The sequence below is a fragment of the Takifugu rubripes genome, chromosome 8 (assembly GCF_901000725.2).
Source record: "Takifugu rubripes chromosome 8, fTakRub1.2, whole genome shotgun sequence".
Classification (NCBI taxonomy): domain Eukaryota; kingdom Metazoa; phylum Chordata; class Actinopteri; order Tetraodontiformes; family Tetraodontidae; genus Takifugu; species Takifugu rubripes.
Genome location: NC_042292.1, coordinates 5,218,549 through 5,246,397, shown reverse-complemented (window position 1 = coordinate 5,246,397; position 27,849 = coordinate 5,218,549). Strand labels below are relative to the sequence as shown.

General features: G+C 42.8%; 1 protein-coding gene across 1 annotated transcript; it reads right to left on the bottom strand.

Annotated features, from left to right (window-relative positions):
• Positions 1-408: 408 nt before the first annotated feature.
• On the bottom strand, positions 409-27,480 carry cckbra (cholecystokinin B receptor a). The gene is made up of 5 exons (XM_003966481.2): positions 27,070-27,480; positions 18,817-19,065; positions 10,665-10,926; positions 5,118-5,245; positions 409-4,145 (listed from the first exon to the last, which is right to left on the bottom strand). Exons 1-5 carry the CDS (start codon positions 27,212-27,214, stop codon positions 3,568-3,570), a joined length of 1,362 nt encoding a protein of 453 aa, XP_003966530.1. The 5' UTR covers positions 27,215-27,480; the 3' UTR covers positions 409-3,567.
• Positions 27,481-27,849: the final 369 nt, after the last annotated feature.

Genomic DNA, 27,849 nt, shown 5'->3' with positions numbered 1-27,849 from the left:
AAATATCGAAATGCTTCTTCTGCACCACCAGAGCAACAACTGATCTCTTTCTCTTTGCTTGGGGAACAGTCAATATTTCTGAAGGATGACTTATTTTTTTCTTTTTTTTTTTTTTTGAAAAAAAAGAAAAATCCCCCCCAACTCCCCTTATTTTCTGGTCTGCCGACGATTAGAGTTGAGACCGGGGCGCGTCGCCATGGTGATGACTCCGGAGCATTCAGCCTCTTCCACATCCTGGTCAGCGAAAAGCGAGTTTGAACTTCCTGAGGCCTCCTCGTCTGCTGAGGACTTTGATTCTCACCGCGCTGTATTCTCCGGAGACGCTGCCTCGTTTGCTGCTGCTTTATTATTCATCTGTGTTCATATGCTGGACCACGAAACAGGATTAATTCACAGCCAGCCGTGCTCTTACACACACCGAACTACCGTTTCTTCACATGTTTATTTCGTTATTTTAAAATAATGAGCATTTGGCATGTAAAAGTCTGTGCATATAGCCAGAAAACAAGACTACATTATAATAGATATATCTTACTGGACCAAAACAAAACGTCACAGACATCATCGATCTTACAATTGAAACCTTTCACAGACACAATTACACATTTCATAGAAATTAAATTACAGCACAAGCAGGCACCAAATAAGGCAAAATACATGTATCACATTTAGACACAGACAGCTTCACATTCAAGGACCTGTTTCCAAAGCTACGAAGAAGTAAATATATGGTTTCAGCTCCCCGTGCAGTTCATCTTACATAACCTTTTCTCCATTAAAGCTGAGACCGGCACAAACGTACAGATTTAAAAAGAAGCTACTCCGACAAGCATTTGACAACAATCTTTACTCGGGTCATTCCCTCCGAGGCGAGGGAGAAGAGGAAACCTGTTTTGTCCTAACAATGATATTGTCTGGGAGGCTGAAGCAAAAGACAATAATGGAAACTGGAAGAAAGGGGAGGGTGGGTTGCGGGGGAGGGGGGTTATGGTCGAGTAAGAACCCGACCAGACAGAGACAGAACACTTTCTGCTGCTCCAGGCAAAACTGCAAAAAAAAAAAAACCTTTTAGAATTCTGCATATTTTATTTACTTTAGTTTCCATCGTAGTCATTCTTAATAACTGGAAAGAGACGAGTGTATTCTGACTTGCTCATTTAGTGGATTCTGAGAGGCGTTTGATTAAAACCAAATGGAAATCGTTTTAGACAATCAAAAGTCCTGATCAGCAGTCTTAAGGCTGGTGCTTCTGCATCGGAAGGAAATGTTTTGAGGGGGCTCGTTGGAAGATGACACAAATGCTGCCACTCGCACATCCGGAAACTATGCCGGTGTGAAGAGGCGAGCGAGGTTTTCCCATTGTTGCTGCCTCCCCTAATGGGATCCTGCTAACTGATGGGATGCGCAGGTCTTCCCCTCTGTCTCATTCCACCTTCAATGTGCATCAGCCTCCGTTCTGGTGAGGGGTAACAAGATGGCTCACCTCATCTTCGGTGTCGAGGCACAGAATGAAATCTAAATAAACCGTAGCCGAAAAAAACAACAAAAGGGAAAAGACGTAACCTGTCAACAGGCAACAGGCAGCGGAGGCCACCTGTTTTAGCAGGAGGCTCTGTTGGGACTTTCATAAGCCAGCTGTCACCACGTTCACCTTTACCACCCTCTGCAAACTGCTGTTGGTGTTTGAGCGAGCAAATCTCAGCTGTCACCCACATGCTATTGTCATTCATGCATTCAGATGCTTAAGCACGAAAAAAATGATAAAACAGATGTCGGTGCGTGGACGGCAGGGCTGCAAGAGGAGCGATACTGGCAACAGGGATAACACACAAAAGAGTATCGAACTTGAAAGTGAAAGGATTAAGCTGTCAGCAAATCCCAAATGTGGAGCAGAAGTATTATCCCACTTTTAACACACACACACACACACACACACACACACACACACACACACACACACACAAGTTCATTTCTTATTACTAAAATATACTATTTACTATAGTACAATCACTTAGAATGGTGGCATTCTATAATCTTGAAGGCTGTCTGGAACTGTTGGTTTAAATGACGATCGTTTTCAGGGTAAATATAGGTGTGTCAACTATTAATCAATTTGTCTTGTAAAGTTTGTCCTCACAAGTTGGTTGAAAACCTATGGGAGCTGAGCGAAGCTGCATATTGACAAATGCAAGCACGGAGATCCATTCAAATGCATGAATCTAAGCCAAACACCGCTTCGCCACCAAGAAGCGACTGAATAAGGTGACCCTTTAAATTTTGGGTTTAGTTTAGCGTACATGCACATTGCGTTAGTTTTAGAATTTCTGCAGGAAACTATTTGCATGCTCCCATAAAATTATTAGGGAAAAAAAGAGTTCAGTTGGGTTCTATGTGGGGTCATTTGTGATCCTTAATGGTCAGCATGCTTATTTAAGGGCAACAATAACAGCACTTTTGGGAGAAAATACGTTGTTGCCATTTCATATTCAGGTTAAAGACAAGAGCATTTGTCAACTCTTACTGTTACTTGCTCATTTAGTTTGCCTACTATGGGTTTTTTTTTAAATAAAATATTTTTAAAAGTTTTGTTCCTTTTTTTTCTGAAATAATGGCAGGGTTTATGGGATAGTTCTGAGCCACTTCTCACTTAATAATGTAAAAGACCGGAGTTGTGCATCGCAGAAGTGGGACCCAGGGACCACTTCGTTAACCCAAGCCTGGGCGAGGGGGTCGGTGAAGGTTATACTTGAAGTAATTGGCAGCGCTGTTTCAAAAGGCAGTGAGGTACATCAAGATGTCAGAGAGATAATTGTGCAGAAAAGGTCAGATTGACTAAAGCACTTTTCAAACAGCATTTTTAGCAGGGTCAGACAGGAGCGCGTTCCATCTGCCTGCTTCAGAGCAGGAATAATTCTCAGCATCACCTTGCACCCGTGGCCACAGCAGATTTAGGGTCTGAACCTTCTTCAAAATCTAAATGTAAACAGCCTCACAAAATGTTTCTGCACAAGGAGCAAAAACAGCTTACTTAGACACTAACAACATCGCCCAGATGAATAATAATGGGCTTACGTTCCAAGGGAGACGATGAAAAATAACTTAAAGGGAGCAAAAAACCAAGATCTACATCAGAAAAATGAGTATTGCCCTTCTCATATTTTATGACTTAATGATTCTGAGACAGAAAGAAAGTGAGAGATCCCCAGAAAGTTACAATTTCTCTGCGTTTGTCATTAGTGAACCTTTGGTTATGTATGAAAATGGTAACAATATTTACAGTAACACACATCATCTTCCTCCTCTCGGAGACGATGTCCAAACCAAGCCACACAAAGAGCACAGGCACTTGATGTTCTCTTCAGAATGCAAGAAAGCAGCCGGTAGGAAAAAAACCCAAACTAAAACAATGTTTAGCCCCGAAAACACACTCTGCAACCATGAATTTGAAGGAGACCTTTAAGAAAATGACCCCTAAATGAGGGCAGGATGATTATTGAGTGTATGGCACAAAGTGTGTTCTAATAAAGATGGAGGGGGATATTATTTAAAATGAGCAGACTGTTGTGCTTAGCAAGCACCAGTGGTGCTAACGGTTGTGTAGCTGAACTTGGACGCGGAGGTGGCCATGGAGGTGGCCATGGAGGTAGCTGTGATGCCGTCTTCCCCCGGATCCCTCCTCCTGCCCTTGCAGCACCGGCGACACAGCTTGTGACGGAAACAGCAAGCGAACGTGGACAGCAGGGCCTTCCGGAAGCGTGTGTTCATGAAACAGTAAATGATGGGGTTGACGCAGGCTGATGAGTAAGACAGCAGGTGGATGAAGGATATGGGCGCTCCCGAGAGGGATTTGGAGGCCGACTTCAGGTCGAACGCTTTCCAGGTGTTGGCCGTGTACAGGGGCATCCAGCAGATGAAGAAGAGGGCCACGATCACCATGAGCATGCGGATGACTCGCTTCTTGGCCTGGAGCTTGGCCTGCGACGTGTTGCTCCGGGCACGTGCGGTTTTGGACGGGGCATCGCCACTTGAGGCAGAGAGGGTGGGGAGCTCCATACCGGAGGAAGGTTTTTTAGACACCTGAATGTAGCAACCGTCGTCGTCATCGTTCGACCCCGCAGCAGTCTTTCTGACGCCGTTTTTCTGGCCTGAGGGTCAAAATGTACACATTGACAGGATGTTTAAGTTATTCTTGACTTCGTGTTATTCTGTTTTTTTTTTCAACAGATCATTTATGTCAATAAGGTTTTCCCAAAAAAGAAAAGACACGTAGACTCAGCAGCCTCTCCCTCGTGCTTATTTGCCTTGACCAATGATGTATTAGCTCCGTGGGTGTGTTCTTTGGTGGAGAATTATTTGTGTTCCACCACAATGTTACCACAATTGCATTTAAACACCACAAGGTTTTTGGCAGTGTGATTGTGTGAATGGGTAAATATGAGACAGGTTGGCTTTGCAGCCACAAAGAAACATATCGACTATGACATAAGCCACAGGGCGCTAACGCAAACAAACTGAATGCACAAAGTGATGGAAAATTGTAAGGATGTGCTGAATCCACAGCTGGATTTGGGTCAACTGCTTTCCAAGCATCTTGAATGGAATATATTGCAAGAATCCCAGATTTCCTCAGACTCTGATGAATGATTAGAGCACATCTCTGTTGTAATCTGGCAATTGGAGTATAATGATTTTCATTACATTACACAGAATACAATCAATCATATTCATGGAGCATTTAACAAAATCTATTTCACTTCCTCTCAGCCCTGAAGAATCACTGAGACTCAAGGAATAAAAACAGGACTCGTGATGTGCATGAATCTGTTGCAGAGACCAATTTTTCTGTCTATGGGAAATTTTGTACATGAGGCCATACTTCAGGCAGGCATGAAAAAAACACTTGAGGTGTTAAGAGAACTGAGGAAATGTATTTTTAGATATAACAGGTGCAGAATCTGGTAGGTAGCAATCATATACCATCTCCAACAAATATACATTCTCAAAAGTCTGGTCTTATGATGTCTTTCAGTTAGGAGTATAGAAAATGTGAATTCCATCTAAGTCAGTGATAATTAAAATGTTTTTGCTGCATGGTTTGAACTTTTGTTGGAGCTCACCGGCGCTCTCGGTGTTCTGGCCCATCTCAAACTGCATGCCTCGGTAGAGCTCTCTGGAAATCAGCCCGTAGGCTATAATCATCATCACTCCCGGGATGAAGAACAGAATGAAGAGCAGCAGCATGTACCTAGAGAAAAAGCAGAGCGGGAAGATATAGGTGTAAAAACATGCAGAGAGAGAAGGGGGGGGGGGGGGGGGATGAAGGAATGTGATAAATATGCTTTGAATGAGCCCCTGAAACCAAACTAAAACATCAGATTCAGGAGCTCCTGGCTAAAAAAGATGCTTGTGAGGAAACTTTTCTCTCCCTGTTCACTTTGCTTCACATGCTGGAACAGCACCGGAGGTCCCTCTTCCTTTCAGGCCTGTTGCATCCTCTTCACTCCCTCTTCTGCAGATCATATTAATTCACCACTGAGGAATTTGCTCATAAAATGTTTGAATACATTTAACTGTTGTAGCTGCATTTAAATGAAAGTTCATTCCATCTGCAGTCATTTAATTCCTGCTTAGCTTTTTTTTGTAGCTTCTAAAGCTGTTTCGTCTTTCAAGTGCAGTATTTCCTCTTGCTCGGTTTCACCAAATGAAGTAATTAAGCGATCTGATCAAATTCTGAGAAACTCTGATCTCGGAAGGCAAACAAATTGAATGACGTGAACAATAGATGACTAAAAAGCAAAGTAATAGAAGATGGAAAACTGCAGAGTCGGGGAGGGAGTGTAAACATAAAGTGGATAAATCCATGTTGCTCAAAATGACAGATGCGAAATGACATCATGTTTAATCCCCACAGAGTTCCACTGTTCTGACATTAGAGACAAAATGTTGTTTAAGAAGCCATCCTGTTTAACACAGGAAAGGTTTTCAGCGCAACCTTTTCAGCCTGTGTGTTGACAGTAAAGCTGCTGTATGTTTACACAGTAATTCATATTGACATATGCTGTGACAGGATGAAAAAGGACTACGGAAACAAAAGTAGGTTTTTCAATCTTTACTCGCCAGCACCACATAGCAAACAGAAAGAACATGAGCGATTGCACCCGGAAAACCCCAAGGCACCAAAAACACCCCCTAACCACAATCCTTCTGGATGAGACATACCCTAATAGTCCCACCAGAACAGCCAGAGGGGACCACTGGAGCACGAGCCAGTCCCTCGCTGGAGGCTTGATCAGCCTGCTACGCTGCCCCTCACCCAGAGCTGCAGGCACAGTCCACAGCAGGTTCCAAATCAGGACACACAACTTCAGAAGATACACCTGGAGCCGACAGCTAGCAGCACTGGCGTTTGCTACCACCTGCTGAATGTCCGCCATGATCTCAGAGATGGCTGCAGGGAAGCGCTGCTGGTGAGCCCAGCATGGCTCCAGCAATAGCTGCCTGGGGTGCAGGGTGTGTCAGGAGCACCGTGTTGACCAGGGCAGACGATTTCTGGCTGAAATGGAATGGGGTAGTCTGCCACTGCCTGCACCTTGGGGGACAGCAGAACCACACCCTCTGACGGGGTTAGGCCCAAGAAATGAATCACCAGCAGTCCAAACTGGCACTCATGCGTAGTGATGTTGGTAAAGCGGCGTAAGTCACTTCACGGCCACCAAGTACTGTCCACTTTGGGCACCATATGGACCCATAGATCTGCCCAAGTCTTCAACTCAGGTAATGACCAGCAGCTAAGCTCGGGAGATCGCCGTGGCTACTGGAAGTAGGAGCTAGAAGAGGAAAACAGTGAGGAAAAAGGAAACTGCATTCATCTGAACTGAGCAATGACAGCATACTGTCCATGCAACTCCAGGGACAATTGAGATTATTATAAAAGAAAAATCTATATAGATTAATCCTTAGTATAAATGTTCACATTCACATTAAAAAAGAATTTTTCCATCTGTCACTTTGATGGCAACACCCCAACAGCTGTAGCCACACCTTCATTTTAAAGAGCTTCTCCCGGGTGTCTACCGTGCACATCAGAGCAAGAGCAACACATGAAAAAAAGATCATAAATATTCATGGTTGGCTCCCCTTTTGATGATACTGGACTATTAATCAGGAAATGAATCATCAAAGATACAGCTAATACCTTCATGGAAGACATTAATGCTTCTTTGATGGAATTGAAAAATTAGCCACTATTATGTGTCTCATTGATTCTCTGGTTCCCAGTCGCCGCATACCAAGCAGGCTACAGGCTTGGGATATTCCCAGAACTTCAGGGCTGGGTAGATAGTTTCCCCACCAAGAGTAAAGAATAGTTATCCTATTTTCAATCCTCTCAGCCTCAGTTCTAATTGGGAACCAGTGATTCTATTGTCTTTCATTCTAAATCCACCACATGTCATTTATACCTAATCCCAACACACATAAGGAAAGATATTGTACAACTCACTGGCAGTTTGTTCTTGACTAGATCCATTTATCTTTAGCAACAGGTTATGTACAAAAAACATAGCAGCACTGCTCTCTATGCTGCTTCAGTGCTGCTTTGATGTAGTTGATCAGAGCATCCTAATAGACTGGGAAAAAAGAGCCAGACAAGACTGCTTTAGAGTATATTTACCAGTTTACTCAGGTTTCCTCTTCATATAGTAGGATTTTCCATGGAGTTCCACAAGGTTCTGTACTTTTCACACTTGTACATGCTTGCGTTAGAAAACATTATTCAGCAGCATGGAATCAATTTGAATTGCGATGCTGATGACACTCAGCTGTATTTATCCATGAAACCAGCAGAGCGAGCAGTTACTGAAGCTCCAGGCATCAAATCTTGCAGGACCTCAAAGGACCTTCCTGCATCTTAATTCGGACAAAACTGAGGTGACTGTATTTGTCCTAAACTTCTCAGGGATAGAACAGATGATGCCGTTATTCTAGATGCTATCTCTTTCGCCACCCTGTGAGAAATCTTGAAATAACCTTTGTCCAAGATTTATTCTTTAACTCACATATTAGAATGATCAATGGAAGCAACTTCTTTTATTTGCAAAGAGAATATTGACCCACAATGACACTGAAAAGCTAGTCAATTTGTTATTTCCAGACTGGCTCTCAAAAGCCTCCAGCTGGTCCAAAATGCTGCAGCTAGATTTCTGACATGTACAGAAAAACCACATTACTCCTGTGCTGGCTTCTCTTCATTTTCTGACCATTAAATCAAGAATAGTTTTAGTTTGAAATTCATCTGACCTACAAGGTGGCCGAGCTCCATCCTATCTGCAGGAGCTAATAGCACCATATCATCCCACTAGACTGCTCCACTCTCAGACTGCTGGTTTCTTTGTGGTTCTCAGAATCAAGATTTAGCTATCAGGACCCCCCTGCTGTGGAACCAGCCCGCTGGTCAGGCACAGGAGGCCGATTGAAAACCTCACACTATCAGACAGTTTACAGGCAGTAATTCTGTAGTTACAGTTGTTATTCTAGTTGGGTTGTCTCTTTTTTGGGTGGTATTATCTTAGTTATGCTGCCATAGGACGAGGCTGCCAGGATTCAAAAACATGATCACCTGACAGCCTCTCCTCTCCTCTCCTCTCCTCTCCTCTCCTCTCCTCTCCTCTCCTCTACTCCCCTGCTCTCCTCTTCTTTCCTCTCTCCAGCTAATTATCAATCATGAAGGTTTTAAACTTTGCAGACATTTTTGTGTTGGAAGACTCGGTGGTCACTTCTCCATAATAATAATGAAATATATTATGAATGGATGAAGTATCAGAGACGAGATGACACACAAATGTCTCAGTCTGTCTAAAGTGAAAAATCTCACCTATTGGATTTTGGATTGATTACCATGGTACTTCACATAATGAATTTCATTGATTTTGTTGAACTTTGGATTTCATGTTAAAAGCTAGCTCAACAGCAAAGGCTCTGAGTGCCTCATCTTAGCTAAAGGGAAAACAAATATAAGAAAAACATATTTCTGGTTGACTCTATGGGGGAGCTATTTGCTTAGGTATATTTCCTTCCCTAAAAACAGCTGTGTGTTGTTGGCTGTCACAGACGCTAAAGACAAGGCCTAATGAAATCTAATAAATATTTAAAAATAAAAAACAGTCCTTTAGTGCTAAAGATATGTTTTTAACCAAAGTTTCTATTAAACCTTATTTTATTTACTTTCAAAACTGTGTTGGTGTGCACGTTTTTTTGGGTATTTTTTTTTTTGCATTTCTATGTGGAAAGAAAAAGCTGTGAGTAAATAAATGACTTTAAAAAGCATCCCATTCAATCCTTGGAGATGCTCTTTCAAGGCTGATAGATGATCACATGTATTTTACCCTGTATGCAGTAACATATAAAAATAAAAAGCTATTGTGGGTGAAACAATCATATTCTCATTTCAGGGTGTAACAAACACTCCACCAGACACCTCAGAGGACAAATGCCAGTACCAGGTTCTGTCAGTTGAAGTAAATCCTCCGAGCGGTTTCAAGGAAAAGTCGGCGTGATGGGCTAAGGAGAGTCTGAGCTACAACTTGAAAAGGCCTTCACACTCTGCGATACATCTGGACTTTTGACATCAGAGCCCAGGCTTTCTCCACAGCCAGCAGACTAATTAACCAGCCCCTACTGTGGTGTCTCTCCCACAGAAGATTTGCAGTTTGATAGACAGGGAAGATGAAGAAGGAGACTTCAGAGTGTTCCTCCACAAAAACCTGTCAGATAGAAAGATGTACAAGTCCTGTTCTCCTGCTACTCCATTTTAATTGTGCCAGGAGCCAAAGATGCCTATGAACAGATGCTTGGAAATCCCTGAGCAGCAGCATCCAAAACTGCTCGAGCCCATCTTGCCCCAGAGCAGATCCATCTACTCGCATTTGATGCATTTGAACAACACTGCAGGATTTATTGGTCCTCAGAGTGTTTGCAGAAGGATGAATTTTCTACAGTACAGCGGTAATCATTTTACTCCTGACATTTTTCTATTCATCTACCCTCTTTGTACGGCGAAAAGCAGGAAAAACAGCCACATAAATTAAAAAACTCAGCAGAAAGCCCATCACAGCTTCGCAGATGATGCATTATATTCCCTGTAGATGTTGCAAAATACAACAGTTTCAAAATCTCAAATTCTCTAACATAAACTATAATATAAACCATTTACCATTTGTCACTAGGAGTAAATGCAAATGTTTGAAATGCAGCAAAATGTTCATGCACCAAAAAGAACCCTCACCAGAATCTGCTGCATCCAGAGTACCCACAGAGCATAAAAGCACACGGGTATTTACAATCGAGCTTTTCTATACTTAGCTCATCTTAGCTTGCTCAGAATTTCTGTCTTGTGTTCAATTACAATGTTTAATGGAGCCGTTGCTGACGCACTAAATCAGAGCTCCAGTTGCTCCTGAAATGCAACAGTGTTGACTTCCTTCTGGAGAGCTGCTCCATTATGTTACGAACCACCTCTCCTCATCTCTGCTTATGCAAGCATGTCATACCCTGCTCCCTCACAAACACACGGCACAGTTGTTCGCACTGAATGTAAAGCAGGATGAAGATGAAGATGAGGAGGAGTTGAGTGATCGAGGCAGGTGGAACCTTTGACACACACTCACCAAGCCTGCTCAGCTTGCGGGCTGGGCCAGTCCAGGCGGCACATGTGACCGACGGTGTTGTTGGCCTTGGGGAAAGACCTGAGGATGCTGAAGACCGGGTAGGGCACCATGATTAGCAGTGACAGCACCCAGGTGGCGGTGATGACACGGTAGGCGTGTGACCGCGTCTGCCATGATCGGGACTTCAGAGGGTTGCAGATGGCACTGTATCGCTCGATGGCAATGGCCACCAGGCTGAAGGTGGAGATGCTGACAGAAATCCCTGCAGGAAAAACAAAACAAGCGATTAAAAAAGAGCACCTTAGAATTGGGTTCGTTATGTTAAAGAGTGACGGATGAGAAAGACCTCGGACGACTGTTATCACCTCTATCTGCATTTTTAAGGCTGTGCAATTCCTTCAACTAAAATCCAAGGCGAAACTGCATCAGCATGCATGAATATGCATAACCTGCAGAGGAGGAGCCGGCCCAGCATAGCGAGGCAGCGCCGGAGTGAGACAAATAGCATTAATAAACTCTTACCTGCGTGACACCAGCAGCTATAAAAGGATCCCTCTAGAAAAACACTCACCACACTGATCCTCTGCTGAAACAAGGAGTTACAACCAGGATCTGACACCCGGTCATACAGTAATCCATATTTACCGTTGTTTCCATTGCCATAAGTGTCAAAGCCATATCTCTAGATTATCGTTCTGGGGCTGATTTCATTAAGCATTCCATAAGATGTGCAGTGAAGATGCCATGTTGTGTATTCAGCCCGGGAAACACCGCTATGGTCTGGCGAGCGGAGAGCTCGAAATTGATTGGTGCAGCCAACGATAATACCAGAAGGCCACAAAAAAAGACGTCGTGCAGAATTTAATACCCTTTGGATGTGTGAAGCGTACAGAGGTTTGGTCCAGGACAAATAGAAGCAAGAAGCTTATCTGACTGCTGCAGCACTAAAATAAGAGCTCCAGAACGAAGGTGCCAACCGGCAGACTGACTGCTCAAACAGACTGTTGTGCATTATTAAAAGCATTTAAACTCTTTGTCAGACAAGTTGTTTTATTTTTTTGATTGCTGGGGTACTGACGTAAACTCTGACAGCATATTACATCAAAGTAAAGCGCTGTGGCACTGATAGATGCAGAGACATATCAAGATGTCACAGGCCTCATCCTGAGCCTACAGTTGCATCTGCATTTACAAAACCGGGAGGTTCCCACACTCCCTGCGGACGATGTGAAGTGAAGACAGTAAATCAGGTGAAGGACGATGCCTGTCAACTCAGCGACTGGCTTACCTTGTTGCTGTCACATCTAAAACAATGAAGGCTTGGCACACGTTTTAGATAAATAAAGCATCAATGGTGAAGACGTGTTTAGAAGGTGATATCGTCACGCTTGTGAAGAACTCATAGAAGCTAGCTGACATTGTACAGGCTCGCTTCCTTATATACGCTAAGATAGTGGCTGAGTGCTTTGAAAATGAAGGGCTCATACAAAATGACATGTTAAACAGGACATAAACAAAAAACAAATTACGATCTTTAATCAGTAGGAACAGACCTGCTGACATAACTCACTGCTCAGTGACACGGCCCTTATTGAATATTGACCACTGGACACCTCCAGTCATCTAGAACAGGGACGTTCAGCTCCAGCTAAGCAGAAGGAGGTGGGTGGCACGTTGCACACATGCAGATCGCATCAGCGCTGTAAAAGAGTCTCACACAATAAGTCTCTCACACCCACACATCTTCAAAAGTGAAGAACAGACAGACAGAAAATCACAGTGAAGGAAGCTGAGGCTCCGCCGCCACTTGTGATGATAATGGTCGAGGGAGAGAATGCAGATGAAATCGAGGCGTAATTGTCAAAGGCAGCGATAAAAACCAAAAAGTAACCGAGAGGAAGAGAAATCGGTGAATTTTAAAGCAAGCAGAGAAACAGCAGGGATAAAAGCTTAAGAGCGCAGAACGGGAAGCAGTGAACACAACCATCCTAAAAAGCAGCGCTCAGGGCTCCACATTAGCAAAACCGGTGATATAGAAGCCATTTTGATGAAATTTTAATTCTTGTTAAACGTTGCTCTCTCATCAAAGGATTACACTTGGACTGTAATTTCTGGTAATTTTAAAGGATTTCTACCTAATTGGCAATATATTATTATTTATCAAGTAAGAATAGGCAATATCAATATTTCTAATAGTAATGACAATAATTCTTCTCACAAAAACGCATCGCATTAGATACTGAAGGGAGATTGAACTGGTTCTCCTCATCAGCCAACACTGAAGGGGTCACTTTTAGAATTTGACTGAAAAAAGGTGCAAAGCATTTGGAGTCTTTGGCCAAGAATAAGTCTTACAGGAATGAAATTGAAGAAAAAAACATTCAAATGTTCCTTTATGATGTTCCATTTTTAATTTAAAAAAAAAATCGACCTGAAGTGGGCTTGAAATCAAAGAAGATGCATTCATGAACATGTGCTCAGGAACGGCGCAATCATCTTCACCACCAGCTGCCATAAAAGCTGCATGAGGAGTCAGGCTATATCGCTTTCTTATAACAGATGTACTTTATTATATTTTCCTGAACATATATTTATGTGTAGTTCTCAATGCATGCATAAATGAGGATGAGGAACTCGGCCTACCGAGGAACATTAGAAGATGATGGCACTTTGAAATGGAAGTTTTACAATGAGTGATGTTTTTGAACCCTACACTGATACAGACTGATTGCTCTGCGGTTCTGCACAATTGTACCGGTAGGAAGTGCCCTTCCAGGTGATGTATGGCTCAGATACTGATTTGAATTGATGACCCATGGCTTAAACAATTTCCAGCAGACCGATGGCCTTCTCTTCTGAGGGCTCAGATTCTTGCCCAGCAGCACCACGCCCGAATTAATCAACCAATTCCTGCAGTTCAGTCAGGGTGCCCCTCACTATCTGTTTTTACCGCCGCCACTGCCTTTTGACGGGATTGGGGATCCGCGTGGCACGGCTTCACCAATTTGGGAAGAAAAGAAATGCCACTAAATATACTGCAGCACGCTGTGTATCGGTCATACTCTAGGATGAAGTTTTACTGCGTGGTGAATTCTACCTGGTGAATTTGGTGATCTGCCGCAGGAGCAACTTTACGCCCATTAAAACCAATAACCCTCGTTTCATTTGGCGTGCACTATTTAAATATGCATAGTATAATGATCAAATCAGCCCTCCGTTATCATGGTGTGACTGTGAGGTTATTTCCATAATGACGTTCTAGTGATCACTGAGGACTGGCTAGGTGTCAACCTTTCCCTATCGTGTTAGGAGAAAACCTAATTTTCCCCAAAAATTAGTGTGGCAAATTCAACAGAATCATCTCCAGCCGACAGAACCGAGCTCATTTCTGCTGGATCTCAGCTTCATTGTTCAATTGAATCTCAGGGAGTCGTGTGCGGTGAAAACTTGCTGCACAAACATTGAGGACTTGGAGGCTGTTTACAGGAGCAGAATCTAGATAAGGTGTAGCCGACACACACACACACACACACACACACACACACACACACACACACACACACACACACACACTCACTCAGCCAGGCGCGCATTGCTTCTTGGGATGAAAGCTCTAATCCCTTCACTTGCCCATTAAACTCAAGTCAGGTGAGAAATGTGTGATAAGTGGAGCAGCAGTCAATCTACAAAGTTTAGGAGGAAGAAAATCTCCCGACACTCCTCGGCCAGAGAGAGCAGATTTAAATCCCTCATTAAACGCTTTACATCACTTTCAACATTGCCTTGACCAACACCTCGAATCTCCACAAAAGCTTTTATTGAAACCAGCTGTACTGTTTACTGGAAGCTAAAAAGAGCAAATTCAAGAAGGGTTGTACTAAATTCAGGACTTACAGAGCAACAATATAAATATAAGAAGGTACGAAAATTCAAGACACCACTTAAATGTCACATTGTGGACAGTGGCCACAGAGCCACAGGCACGGATGCTGTATCAATTGTCTCGTGGGTGTGTGCACGCCTTCCGCAATCTATGCTTCTGCATAGTCATGGTCCCCTGTATTGATTAGTTTGGGCTAATAGAAGCCTGTGCTCTTGATTGCACATTTAATGATTTCTTCCTCTGCTGGCAAAGTCCTGCAGTACAACATAGCATGAACAAGCTTGTTTGTAAGGCTAAACGAATATACAGTGTATTGACACTCAAAACATGGCCCCACATGTAATTACAACTGCAGCAAGAAAATTAATGTGCAGATAAATACATTGAACTTTGGAGGAATTCTGGTCTTATCTGTAACTACTAACATGCACTAACCAGCAGGGAACGTGCCTAATCGCTGTACAATCTGCTCAGGATATAATTAAAGTGACTGAGATGAGTGGTGATGTCTATTAAATTTGCAGTGGAAGAAATCCGCTCATCAGTCACAGTTCATGAGAGGAAACAATTCATCATTCATTATCAGTTAAACTACTTAAATGCCTTCACCTGGATGAGCCCTAGAAAAAGTTACAATAAAAAATGTATAGCTCAAAGTAAAATGCAGTTGTCCCCGCTGCCCTCCTCCTCTCTATCACAGCTCAGAAAGCCCCAAAATTGAAAAGGAGATTCAGTGAAGCTGAGACTCACAGATCGCCAAGCATTTCTGAGACAATAATGAGATCGCAGTACCTCACCATCCTGCAAAGCTCTGAACCGAACACTTCTGTGGCAGATTTTCAGTTTCTTGCAGGGTTAAGTACGTGAATCTGACTCAATCCTCACGCAGAACCTTGACCCTGGCCTGATGGGAACTAGCTCATTGCTAAGTCACACTCCTGCAGATGTGTGACTGTTCAAGCACGAGGGATCTGACAGGGTAAAAGCAGCCCCTTCCTCTCAAAATACACAACTTTTTAGCCTGCCTTTCAGTCATTCTTTTAATGTGTAGAACAGAGACAAATCCCAGCGCTGGGAACGTGGATTAAAATGATGATTCACCCTGATAATCAAACATCTATGAACGTGAAGAAAATACAGCTATTCAAAAATCATTATCCTTTAGTTTTAAATCCAGTAAAAGCATGACAAACAAGAATCAGTTTGCACGTGACGTACAGACTTCACTGAGCCTTATTCTTTTCCAAAGTAGATCTCGTAAGCACCTGCTGCCTCATCTACCCTGCATCCGAGAGGGAGACACTCAAATCAAAATCAATCCATCATTATTTATAGAGCATCTGTTACTACCAAACTTGTCTCTAGATGCTAAACAGAAATGCAGGGCCTGAGCCCCAGCAGCAACAGTAGCAAGGTAAAAAAAAAAAAAACCCTATTAAGAGGAAGAAACCCATGCTCGTTTGGCAAAGCTCCCCTGCTGATGGTTGACTGGGCAACGAAGCAAGAGAAGGAGGAGGGCAGATAGAGGAGAGAGGAGACATACATCATATATGCAAATGCATTAATTACACTGAGCAATCAAAACTAAAGCTGAGCACTTCAGTGGGGTCAGAGGTCGGCAGATCAGAGGAGGTGAGCTGTGGAGTGGGAAGGGGAAAGATTCGAATGATTCCGAGAACCACAAGGAAACCAGCAGTCTGAGAGTGGAGCGGTCTCGTGGGACGATATGGTGCTATTAGCTCCTGCAGATAGGGTGGAGCTCAGCCTCTGAGGACCTTGTAGGTCAGAAGAATTTTAAACTAAAACTATTCTTGATTTAATGGGCAGAAACCGAAGAGAAGTCAGCACAGGAGTAATGTGGTTTTTCTGTTAGTACATGTCAGAAATCTAGCTGCAGCATTTTGGAGGCTTCGTTGGAGATTATTTGAACATCCTGATAATAATGAGCTACAATAGTCCAGCCTGGAAGTAACAAATGCATGGGCTACCTTTTCAGCACCACGTTGGGTCAATATTTTCCTAAGCTTTGCAAAGTTTCGCAAACAAAAAAAGGTGCTTCTTGAGGCCATTCTGATATGTGAGTTATGGGACAGATCTTGGTCAAAGGTTACTCACAAAGAGATTAGAGGCTAAAGAGATACTGTGCCCTCTAGAATAGTGACGGATTCTATCCCTGAGAAGTTTAGGATCAAATACAGTCACCTCAATTCTGCCTGAATTAAGAAAGCGAAAGTTTGAGGTAAACACAGCTGAGCGCCATCAGTATAGAAATGAAAATGCCTTCCATGCAACAGTATCAAGTGTGATTGGCAGTGAGGCTGTTGCACCTTCAACAGTAGAGTCAGTGTCCGTTTGGCTGAGATACACAAGCTCTATCAAGCATGATTTATATATATCTATATACTGTATATCTATTTATATACACACACATGTGTGCGTGTGTGTGTGTGTGTGAGTGTGTGTGTGTGTGTGTGTGTGTGTGTGTGTGTGTAATGACTCTCTAGTAAGACTGATCTGAAGGTGGAAGGATCCTTAATCATTAATTCTCACAGGTTCTGATGGTTGGATGGTTGATTATCTGCTGTAAGAATCCAACCCACTTATTAATAACAACAATAATAATAACGCTCTTTACTGGAGAATTCTGAATATCTGCTGTGATTCTTTTGGAGGTTATTCAAGTCATAATGAACAAAATGCCCTTGCGACCACCTTGTTTTCCCCCTCTAGATCACAAATGTCTAGCGTGTGCCACAGAGAACCACGCAGAACAAGCTACCTTTAATTGCACGTTCCTGTTATTTGCTTAACAAAAACTTACCCGCTCCCATATTAAATAAATATTTGAGGCGCTTCAAGGAGGAGCTTGTGTTATTCACGCTTACTTTGAGACAGTTTTCTCAGAATTAAAGCCCTTCCCTTTCAGAGAGGATGACGCTGCACCCAGCGCAGCTGCACTTGTCCCTTCAAAACATCGATATGAGGAACACATTGTGCCCTGGCACCTTTTCGCTTCTCCCTTGCTAAATGTACCCACGTTGGAAATTATAATTTCACAAAAAAGACAACTTCTGTCAGCATACTTAATCCTGGGGCAATTATAGAGATGTCTGAGCTCTGCTGATTTGGAGGGAGCTGCTACAGGGAATTATTGTACCCTTGTGTAGTATCACTACCTTTGTGTCGTGTCTGTGCCCACCTGGTCTGTTTCTAGGGGCCCAATTTCTTCTCACAAATATGGAAAGTATTCTGGCAGATGTCTTATGCCACAGCCTATCTCTTTTCCACAGTTATATCTCAAATCTCGCATTCCTTTACCTCCTCTGTCCCTAATCAAGTATGCTCCTAACTCTCATGCCAGCTCTGCGAGCCCCCATTCATGGCTGCAATGGGTTATTAACCTCCCCTTTATTCCACTCAGGAGGAGGAAATTACCATCGCCTCAGCCAAAGAAAAGCTCTCATCTCGCAGAAGCTGACCATTGTGGAGGTCAAGCCATCAGTCAAGGCCCGAAGGACTGGCTCTCATCCAGTAAACTTCCTACTTCTCTAAGTCAGCACATTTTAGAAATCCCTTGATACAGAGAAAGACATAAATCCCATGAAAGAATTGAAATTTCCTTCTGTCAACCTCAGATTTCCTGTCATACATGACAAGAAAAACACCTTCTTATCCCAAAACACACTCAACCGCCTCCATCCACCCACCGTGCCGCTTTAAAATTATAAATCCCTTTAAACATTCCTCTGTCTCTGTGTTTGGTGAAAAAAAAATCTTATAAGCCAACTGTGAGACAGGATATTAAATATATTGCTTTTGCAGAGACCGTTTTCCAGTTTTAAGTGACCCTGAAAAAAACTAAATAAATATCTGATGCAAATGTTTTTCACCTGTTAAAGGTGATAAAAATGTGCCATAAACCTAAGAACAAAAGTAGCATTGAATACAAAAATATTTTATTCATCAGTTCCTTGGCCTTCATGACACCATGTCATGTTACAGGACGGAGCTTACGAATGCAATTCTGTGCAACCTTGAGTATTAACACCAGAGACTTCCAGCAAACGTGTCCACTTGTTGAATCAGCCAGACTGCGCCCCTCCTCATACGGTAATTTGCCAGGTCAAACATTGAGCTATTTATCAGCAAAGGTCATTTACTGACACACTTGAAGACGCCAAACATGTGACAGAGGGTAATGTTCAAATTTCACTGCAACAAAAGCCCCAAAAACATTTGAAAAATGAAGAGAAATCCAATGTTCCTTACCCATGAAGTAAGAGATGATCTTGCACATTGCAGCTCCGAAGATGAAGTCCTCCAGGATGTTGGGGATGAGGGTAAAAGGCATGCAGAAAATGGCCATCATCAGGTCGCTGACCGCCAGAGACAGCAGGAAGCAGTTGGTGACCGTCCGCATGCGCTTGTTCATCACCAGGACGATGATAATGAGCAGGTTGCCAAAGACGCTGAGCAGGAAGATGAGTGTGTAGAGCAGGATCCGAAAAGAGTCCATCTCTATCAGAGCGGGGAACAACATCATCAACACATCGAAAAGTCGGGCCGACCATTGGATCACTGAGAACAAATTTTTAAGGTGCTAAAAGTAAAAATGTGTCAGAAATAAATTATGGATAAACAATAACAGCCAACCTAACAATAACAAAGGGTGACTAGAGTGTTAAAATTAATTGGCTGGTCGTCAAATGCAAAATGTTCAACGCTTTCTTAATTTGTGTGCAGCGTTTCTTCTTGAAAGTGCCCACGTACTCAGTGGAAAATAATAAGAATGACACATTGAATAAAAATGCCAAAACATGGAGGGAACAGACTGTAACGGGTTGTTCAAAGTAAACAGTGTACTGGAACATAAACCGAGAGAGAATAGCTAATAACTGAGTTTTGTGTGTGTCAATATGTCCCAATTTTACCCCATTAGGCAAAGGAAATAATGTCACTGACAGGAAAGAACCATGAAGGCAAACAGCATCAGCAGCACGAAATGGGAACGAGATTAGGACTCAAACTGACGAGACTAGATCACATTTAAACACAGTCTGCCTGTGCGCGTGCGAGTGTGTTTCCTCCTATTTTTGTGGGCCTCAGTAGAATTTGAGTGTTGAACCCTGGTGTGTCTCTGATCACATAATAGAGTGGATTTCTAGCTATTGGTGCTGGGGACCAAAATCACATGGCTTTTGTTTAACATTGACCTTTCTTGCAGTGGAAGAAAAGCAACGCACAATAATGAGACTCTAATGAGTGTGCGTGCATGGTGTATGAGCAGCAGTGTATGGTTCCCTTCTTTCTGCACTGCTGTGCAGATGAGCATCAGGACAGCCTGGCCTGAAGGTTTTGGGATGTTCTCTTCCCCCTGTCGCTGCAAATATGTCTGAAGATGAGATTATCCGAGGCGACAAGGTCAGGGTTGGTTATGTGCTACGCTGACTGATTAAAGACAGCAACATGAGACGCTCTCAAAGTCTGCAGACAGAGAACTTCATGGCACTTTGACGGGGGCCACACAACAGAAGCAAGCAGCAGTGATCTTTGTGTTTCACTTGGATTTGGATGTGTGTGTGTGTGTGTGTGTGTGTGTGTGTGTGTGTGTGTGTGTGTGTGTGTGTGTGTGTGTGTGTGTGTTTTGATATTATAAGCTATTTTGTCTCAAAAAAAGCATATTAAGTCGATAAGGAAATTAAAATCCTGTTTATCAGTGTGAGGTGATTGTTCATGAATGAGAGTTAAATTATTAACATTAGCTAAATTATTAACATTACTTTTCAGAGTAAGTCTGATGAGTCCGCTGTTATGTTAATGTCAAAGGAAACACCCTAAAACTTGAAAACTACAGCTGATTTAATCTTTACAGCACTGTATTCATGAATATACTTTTTTAATAATATTCGTAATCTTCTGCTGCATTATGATCGTGTTTTTAATCTATCGGTTAATATGTGAAACATTTATCATGGTCAAGTAATTGCTTTATTTCTTTTCTCCCCCCAAATGATTTAACCTAAAACTGCAGCATGGGACCAGAGACAATTTAATTCAATAAAATAAAAATAAAAATTGTTTCCAGAGTACACTTTTGTGCATGTGGTATAATATTGATGCAATCCAAATGATATTTTTCAATGTATGATGTAACATTTTTATCATGTGATCAAGATTTTGGTTCACTTCAGCTTCACACCCTCATTCATGCACCCAAATGAGGATGCTAATTTAGCTACTAATGTAGTCATTTATTTATCCACGCTGTGTTTCTAAATCTTCACCACTTTGAGGAAATCTCGCCAAAGAACATTTCCAAAGGTGCCCTGGAAGCACACATGTTGGGCTATGACAGCATTATACCGGTGTTTTGAAGGATATTCGATCCTACTAGGATCTAACCGCAACATTTCGTATTCCTTGAACCGCAGGAAGAAGAGGCAAATACAGCAGGATGTGTTTTTAATCACCTGCTCCTCCGGGGCAGCGTTCAACTCTCAGTATAAATTATTCTATTGCTAAGAAAATTCGCTGACGGCATTAAGACAGGTTGAGATCAGAAGGCCGACACCACCACCGAGTTAATAAAGCCAACATCCGCCACGCTGGAGAGAAATTTGCAATGGATGTGACAGGTCTGACAAGAGGGAGTGCGCGGTCCACATCAAGCTCCGTGGCAACGACAGGTTTTGGGGCAGTGCAGCAGCTTCCATTGTAGTAGATGTTTGTGTTCTGTCTGAGTGGAAATGGAGATATCTGTTCCTAACACAGTGGTAGCACGCACTGCAGGCTCCCCACCATCCTGGAGACAGCAGGACGATTGCCTTCAGTTTCTATGGCTCCCTCAGGCGTGACAGCTGCATTCAAAGACTCGGGTGTCTATAAATACATCACTGATAAATGGACACCGTTCACCTCTGAGGTGCTTGTGGGTAGCAGCAGTTGTTAGCGTGGAGATGTAAACCAGAGCCAGGGAGACCACCAGGACTTGTGGGGGTTCTGTGTCTTTATTTAATATCTATTCATAATTGACATTTGTTCCCATTTGCCACTGGTGTGAAAACAGTAATGATGCTTCCAAGCAGAGCAATTTAAGCTTCATTACTCTACTCTGTCTGTGACAGATTTTCCACTTGTGGGGAAATATGGAGAAGTTTCAGTGGACTCTTTTTCTGGGTTGGCTCACTGACGTAGAGCCGCTCCTGGTCCATGGACACATTTTTAAATTGTTCCCTAATAATGAGTAGTAAAATTCTACGAGGCTGAGTAGCAAAAGAAGCAGCAGAGCACAGAACTGAACTGTAAATCGACGCTTCGCCACGAGGCTGATTCTATTATGAGTCTCTGCAAGATGATGAATGGACTGTCAGCTTCATCTAAAGCTCAACACACAGATGCATCAGTTCATGTTTTATTTAAATGACTGAAAGATTTAAAGGACTAAAGCACAAACCTTATCCTTTCCTTGAACGGCATCAATTTTCCGGGAAGGGAATGACTATTAAAAGAAATTCGGGCTGCTAGCTGTGCTCCGAAAGGCAATTATGTCCTGTCGGTTTAACCAGTAGACCAGCAGGAACTTTTGATCGGCCATTACGTGATGGATCATCAACATGTCATTTTGACTGAAGTTTTTTTAGACACACAATCCAACGAAAACACCAGACATTTTGGCACTAACCAGTCAGTATAGACAGAAATACACAAGAAAGCACCACAGGGCAGCTCATGCCTGTGAATATGAATACAGCTCCAGCATGATGCTGAACATACATAAGCTTCACGCTCAGGTCAACCCATCAACTGTGAATCCTGCCAGTCATCTGCAATAAGGCACTGCAGAGAGGGGGAAAAGAAACGTTTGTCTCGTTCTTTTGCTTAAACTGACAGAGAGAAACCTTTTCTTAGGGTCAGGTGAGCAATAAAATAAATTGATTGTTTTGTTTGTGTTGCCGCTACGCTGCTATTGTTGCTCCATCTGTTGTGAAGATTTTAATGGTTTGGTGGATTTAACAGTCATAAACAATTGCTGCAAATTGCCTTCTATGGTTTTCAATAACGTGTGAAAATCCAACTGAGAACAATGTCGGCAATCATGCTTCGAACAAATGTTATGGTGCTTTATTCCACATTGCAACAGTAAACGCGAGGAGTTGAGTTCAGATTCAATCCAAAGACAAACAGCGCTACCACACACGCTTGACTTCATGCTCGTGCTCAGCCGGCAAAGAAAAGCCACAACGGAGAGTTTGCGCTTAGGTTGAACAACGTGAAAAGAACATTTATTCTGCAAGCTTCCCAACCAAAGTCCTCTCATATTAACAAGGCTGGTAATAATATCAGTTCACATTACCTGTTTCATGTAGAAGCACCATCTTTCATCACTGAGACTTAACAAAGTGGTGAAGGAACCTGTCGACTGGACGACCGAGCAAAATGCTTCATGTGCATTATATCACACTGATGAAGCAACTTAATGCTAACGTCAGCAGAGTTAAATTCAATCAGTTTCCACCAGGCCGTCCTGTAAGACACTAATATTGATTCTGCATTAGTCTGACATTTTTGCATGTTGGGAGAAGCCAACGTGCAAATCTAGAATGTAACCGAAGCAGGGTGGGTGTTCCGGTCTTCTCCACTGCAGTAATTGATCTAATATGCTTGAGGAAATAAAGGAAGAGACGGCTGCACAATACAGCATCAACAAGAATAACGATACATTATGGGAGCACACAGAGCATACAGAGCATACACGCATCACATATGTCCAGTAGGCGTGAACTCACATCTATTTTAAGTGAAAGACTAATGAAGGCTGAGCTGCTGCACTGCAGCCTCTAACTGAAGGCTACAAATTTAGCAAATCTTTGTCCATTCGCCTCTACTTGCGAAGATTTTACAAAGGCAGCAGAAGCCTGCCAACGTTCACCGGAATCACTGTGACAACCGCAAATTTATGTTCCCACGGTGTCCGTGTTCTAATGACTGTGTGTAACAATAGGGGGATAACTCTCCAGCCAGAATCATCACCATAAATCTCACTGATTCACCGCAATATCTGCTCGGGCCGCTGCCATCGTGGGAAGACCGCGGCCGAAGAGCTCGGTCACAGGTCAGGTCGCAGTTGGTTTTGAGGACTCTCATTTCACTTTCCGCTCATTTCCGTCTTCTCGGCTGACTAGCAACAGGTCGGCCGTGCACTGTGGAATCTGGACTCTAACCAAAGTCTGTCACCAGCAAAGCTGCTCTCCCTCCCTGCATCTAAATTATGTATTTTTTCACTTTCCCTCTCTACTTTCATATCCTAAAGTGTTCTCATTATATTTATATCTGAGACTTCCTCATTATAACAGCAGGAGAAAAATATCAATCTCATTGGGTATTAATAATTAGTGAAGTAGCATGTTTTTAATCACTGCCAAACTCTAAATAGGGTCTCATTAGATTAATTGAAATGAACTGTACTGACGTTACGTGTTGAAATTGATGAAAGCACAGTCCCGAGAAGCAACACCTATTAAAGGAGTTGGATCTTCTGGGACTTCTTTAATGAATTCAACATTCCTCTGCAGGTGTTGGCTATAAATCACTCTGTAAACAAGGTGATTCCAGAGGGGGGGGCTCTTACTGCTTAGACGTTTCCATGACTTTTCGGCCAGTTGCAATTTTGAGATTAAAATAATAACAGGAAGACCCAAGTCACATGACTAAAGATTAACTGGTGGTGAATTTGAGCAGTGAAAGGCCCATGTGTCTGCAACTAATGAAGGCCACAGAACTTATAGCCCAATAGAGCTGCTGTGTGATGACGGAGTGCTAATGGGAGCTTTAATTGTCCTGTCAGCTCAGTCACGAGCTGTGATACATGAGGTAGGATGCATAGGATAGTCAGTTACTTTGTGTTTGTGTGTGTTTGTGTGTACGCGTGTGATCTTCTGCTCCGGCTCACCATGACGCTTCAACGTCATTCGTATTATCTGTCCTGATTGGTGCTTTGATAACACCTCCACAGGAAAAGACGTTCCAATTATTTTTAGGTGACATCGCGATATACAAACTGGTAATTAGGAACTTCAAAGATTTACCCCAGAGTTTTATTTTTCCCTGTGTTTACTTTCCGTAAACTAACTAATTTGACTCTGAGATGGGAACACTTTAATGAGATTCACCTTGCAGTGGGCTCACAGTGATGGTTGAGCTCAGCAAAGTGTCGCTTTGCATCAGCAGGGACCGGCCAGCGTCCCGGCCTGGCCAAGCTGCACCCCTAGATGCTGTTCTGGATCAGCAACACCACATTTGAACAGGGCTGATTAGTGTACGGGAATGTGTCTTTTTACAATGTTGTTGCTGTGTGTTTGTGTTGTTGTCACACACAGGCTCTTGTTTGCTCCAGATCACACCGTATCCAACTCTCCTATAACTCCCTAGAGAGGACACGCCTCTGAAACTATACGATTTATGGGATAATAGCAGAAAGACGGCAACGTGTTCTGAAACAAGCAGTGTAATGGAATAGTCTATAGGGAAAGGTAATTGTTTGAAATGTGATCAGCATTCATAGGAGATAAAGATTACGTGACATATGAAGAGCTCAACTTGCAGGAGATGCCGGGGTCCTTTCACAAATGACAGAGGAGTTTCAGTGTTTCGAAGCAACATGAAAGTGTGAACTGCTTGAATATTCTCTCTAGCTCTTACAGCAGCTTTATGCTTCAGCTTCAGAGGTGGTGGGATACACTTTATCACTGACGTGCATCAGTTTCTGTGTGTAGCTTATGAAAAAGCTGACAGTTTTTACTGAATACACAGTCTGTTTTCTGCATTATGAAACAACTCTGAATCTAAAGAAGATGTATTTGTATATGCATTTTAAGTAGAGATTTAACCATTACACAAATGTCTGAATCAAAAGATAAGCTGGATCCTAACATTCTAGGAATTTTTTATGGACAACTAGAACATATTAAATGCATAATCCAATGAGAAAACAGAGGAAAAGTCACACTTTTCTGTGCCAGGCCATTTGCATGAATGAAAAACAACCTGTCGTCCAAAGCCTTTCATTGTCTTTTCCCTTTACTTATTTTAGTAGGCGTTGCATTTTTCCAAAAATACAGCTAAAGGGATTTTATAATAGCTTTAAATTCACAATAGAACATTTGATAACAAAATGTGGATACATAAATCACACAACATTGGTTAAATAGATGAAGCACTTGTAGCAAAGTGTTGTGCTATAGGTTATTATTCTAGGATATTTTTTTTAGCCAAAACGCAAAATTGAACTATAAAATAATTTGAGGGATTTTGCACAGAAGAGCTGAAACAGGGGGTATTAATTTATGGGGCCGTCATGGTTTCTCCCTGAGCGAATTTGTTCTGTTCAGAGACATTTGGCATTAAACAGTGTTTTGCACTCAGCCCTTTAGTGGAAAGTCTCCACTTCATTGCATTAAAATGCAGCAACCCAACAAGTGGAAGGCAGGATGGAGGTTTAATTTTCCGTCCCGTGACTGGAACATCAGAGCTGAGAGCAACAGTACGATCAGGCTCTTCTACAGTGGCCTGAAGGAGACGGCAGAGGAAGAATAGTCCCACTAAACATTAAGGTAAGTAAAAAGACTGGCTTGTGTGTACATCTCTGTGAGAGGGAATGAGATGGAGGCAGCAGTAATGTGTGCGAAGGACATCCCTCTTGGTCAAATAGTGTACCCACTCCATAGTGTTCGATTGCTCTCTGTAGTACAGCCAATAGTGCTGCTTATGTTCCACACACAGCACCTAAGGTCAATAAAAGTAATACAGCGCGGGAGGAGGAATGACTTTAAATTATTTAGCAGGGGGGTGGTTGAGGATTTCAAATTTTCCTGCAGCAATGGCAGGGGGAGAAAAAATAATAACGAAAAGACTACTCCTACGTTGATCTCATTACCTCGTCGAGCCTTGTTTTCTATAGAGCGCCCTGATGAAACGCGGCTCAGGGGGCCTTATCTACTCTGGCATGGGGTTCAATCTTCTAAATGGCCAGTCAGCGTTTTCAGCATAATGAGTGGGGGGGAAATAAACAATCAGAATTAAAACATCTGTAGTACACAATGTCGTATCTCATAGTATTTGTGCCAGCATTACTGAAGGAGACAGCAGCAGCAGATGCCTGCGTGACTTCGTATGAAGCCGGAGAGCTTCATCTTTGAGGACTGTAAATCATGTTCTGCTATACAGGCTGCTCGGGCACAAGGCAAGAATGCATCAAGTGAAGTGAATTCTTAAATAGGTGATCAGTCACCGGTGGAGATGGGTCCTAATTAGAGGCGAGATCCTTTATTTTGCTCTACAAGATCCTTTATTTTGCAGCTTTAATAAAGATTGCTGTTTTAAAAAAATAATAATAATAATTAAAACTTGTGGCATTCGTTTAAGAAACAAAATTGCGTATATAGAGACATAAATATTCGATACATTTAAACCCATTCTGAATGAATTGTGAGATGCAGTGATGAACAGGAAGGTAAGTCATCTTACCCTTCACTCTCACAGGCGCTCTCTGCGAAACGGAGCTGTTCGTGCAGCTGATGTTATAGTCGGTAACTTCCATGCTGAGGTTCCCCCGCTCCGCGCAGCCCTCTGACACCTCCGCCAGGCTGACGTTCGGGATCTGCAGGGCCATCCTCTGTGGTGACAAGAAGCCGCGGAGTGATGTTGGTGAATTGGGATGCAATTAAAGACAGGTGTTTTAAACTACGTGGTCAACTCGTTGGCATTCCCCAAACGCGTCGATGCACTTAAAGAGAGCCCGGATTGGAGATTAAAATTCAAAAAGACACGAGGGAAGTGAAAACCCCAGGTTATCCGGAGTTTGACGGATAAGTCGTGTGGGCAGCGGCGCAGCGCGCAGAGCACCGGACTCCTGTCCAACTGTGAAGGAATGAAGCTGCGCTGCTACGGCAACTGAGCCTCTCTCTCTCCCTCTTTCTCTCTCTTTCTCTGCCTCCCTCTCTCTCTCCCTCCCTCCCTCCCTCTCCTCCTTTCTCTCTCTCTTAATTCAGCTCACGATTATGTCTGCACCGTTCATCCAGTCACTTCAAGGTCTCCTCTAAGAAGTAATTCACTGTGAATAAAATGAGTATTGTGGTCTTCAAATGACTTCGACTTTATCCCGAAATATTTCCCCAGCTCGGGCAGATGGCGCCGCTCTCTCTTCTGTCCTTAATTGCGTCTTTAGTAAAAGCGCATCGTGGCCGACGCGCCGCAGTTACTCCAGATTATTGGACAGAAACGAACTTCTCTGTCCGGGATGAAAGG

Excerpts from the sequence above, each read along its gene's own strand:
- cckbra (XM_003966481.2), bottom strand. The coding sequence starts at position 27,214 with ATGGCCCTGCAGATCCCGAACGTCAGCCTGGCGGAGGTGTCAGAGGGC. Across the intron at positions 5,246-10,664 it reads CCGCAAGCTGAGCAGGCTTG|GTACATGCTGCTGCTCTTCA; the intron begins GTGAGTGTGTGT and ends CTTTTTCTCTAG. Across the intron at positions 4,146-5,117 it reads CCAGAACACCGAGAGCGCCG|GCCAGAAAAACGGCGTCAGA; the intron begins GTGAGCTCCAAC and ends TTTGACCCTCAG.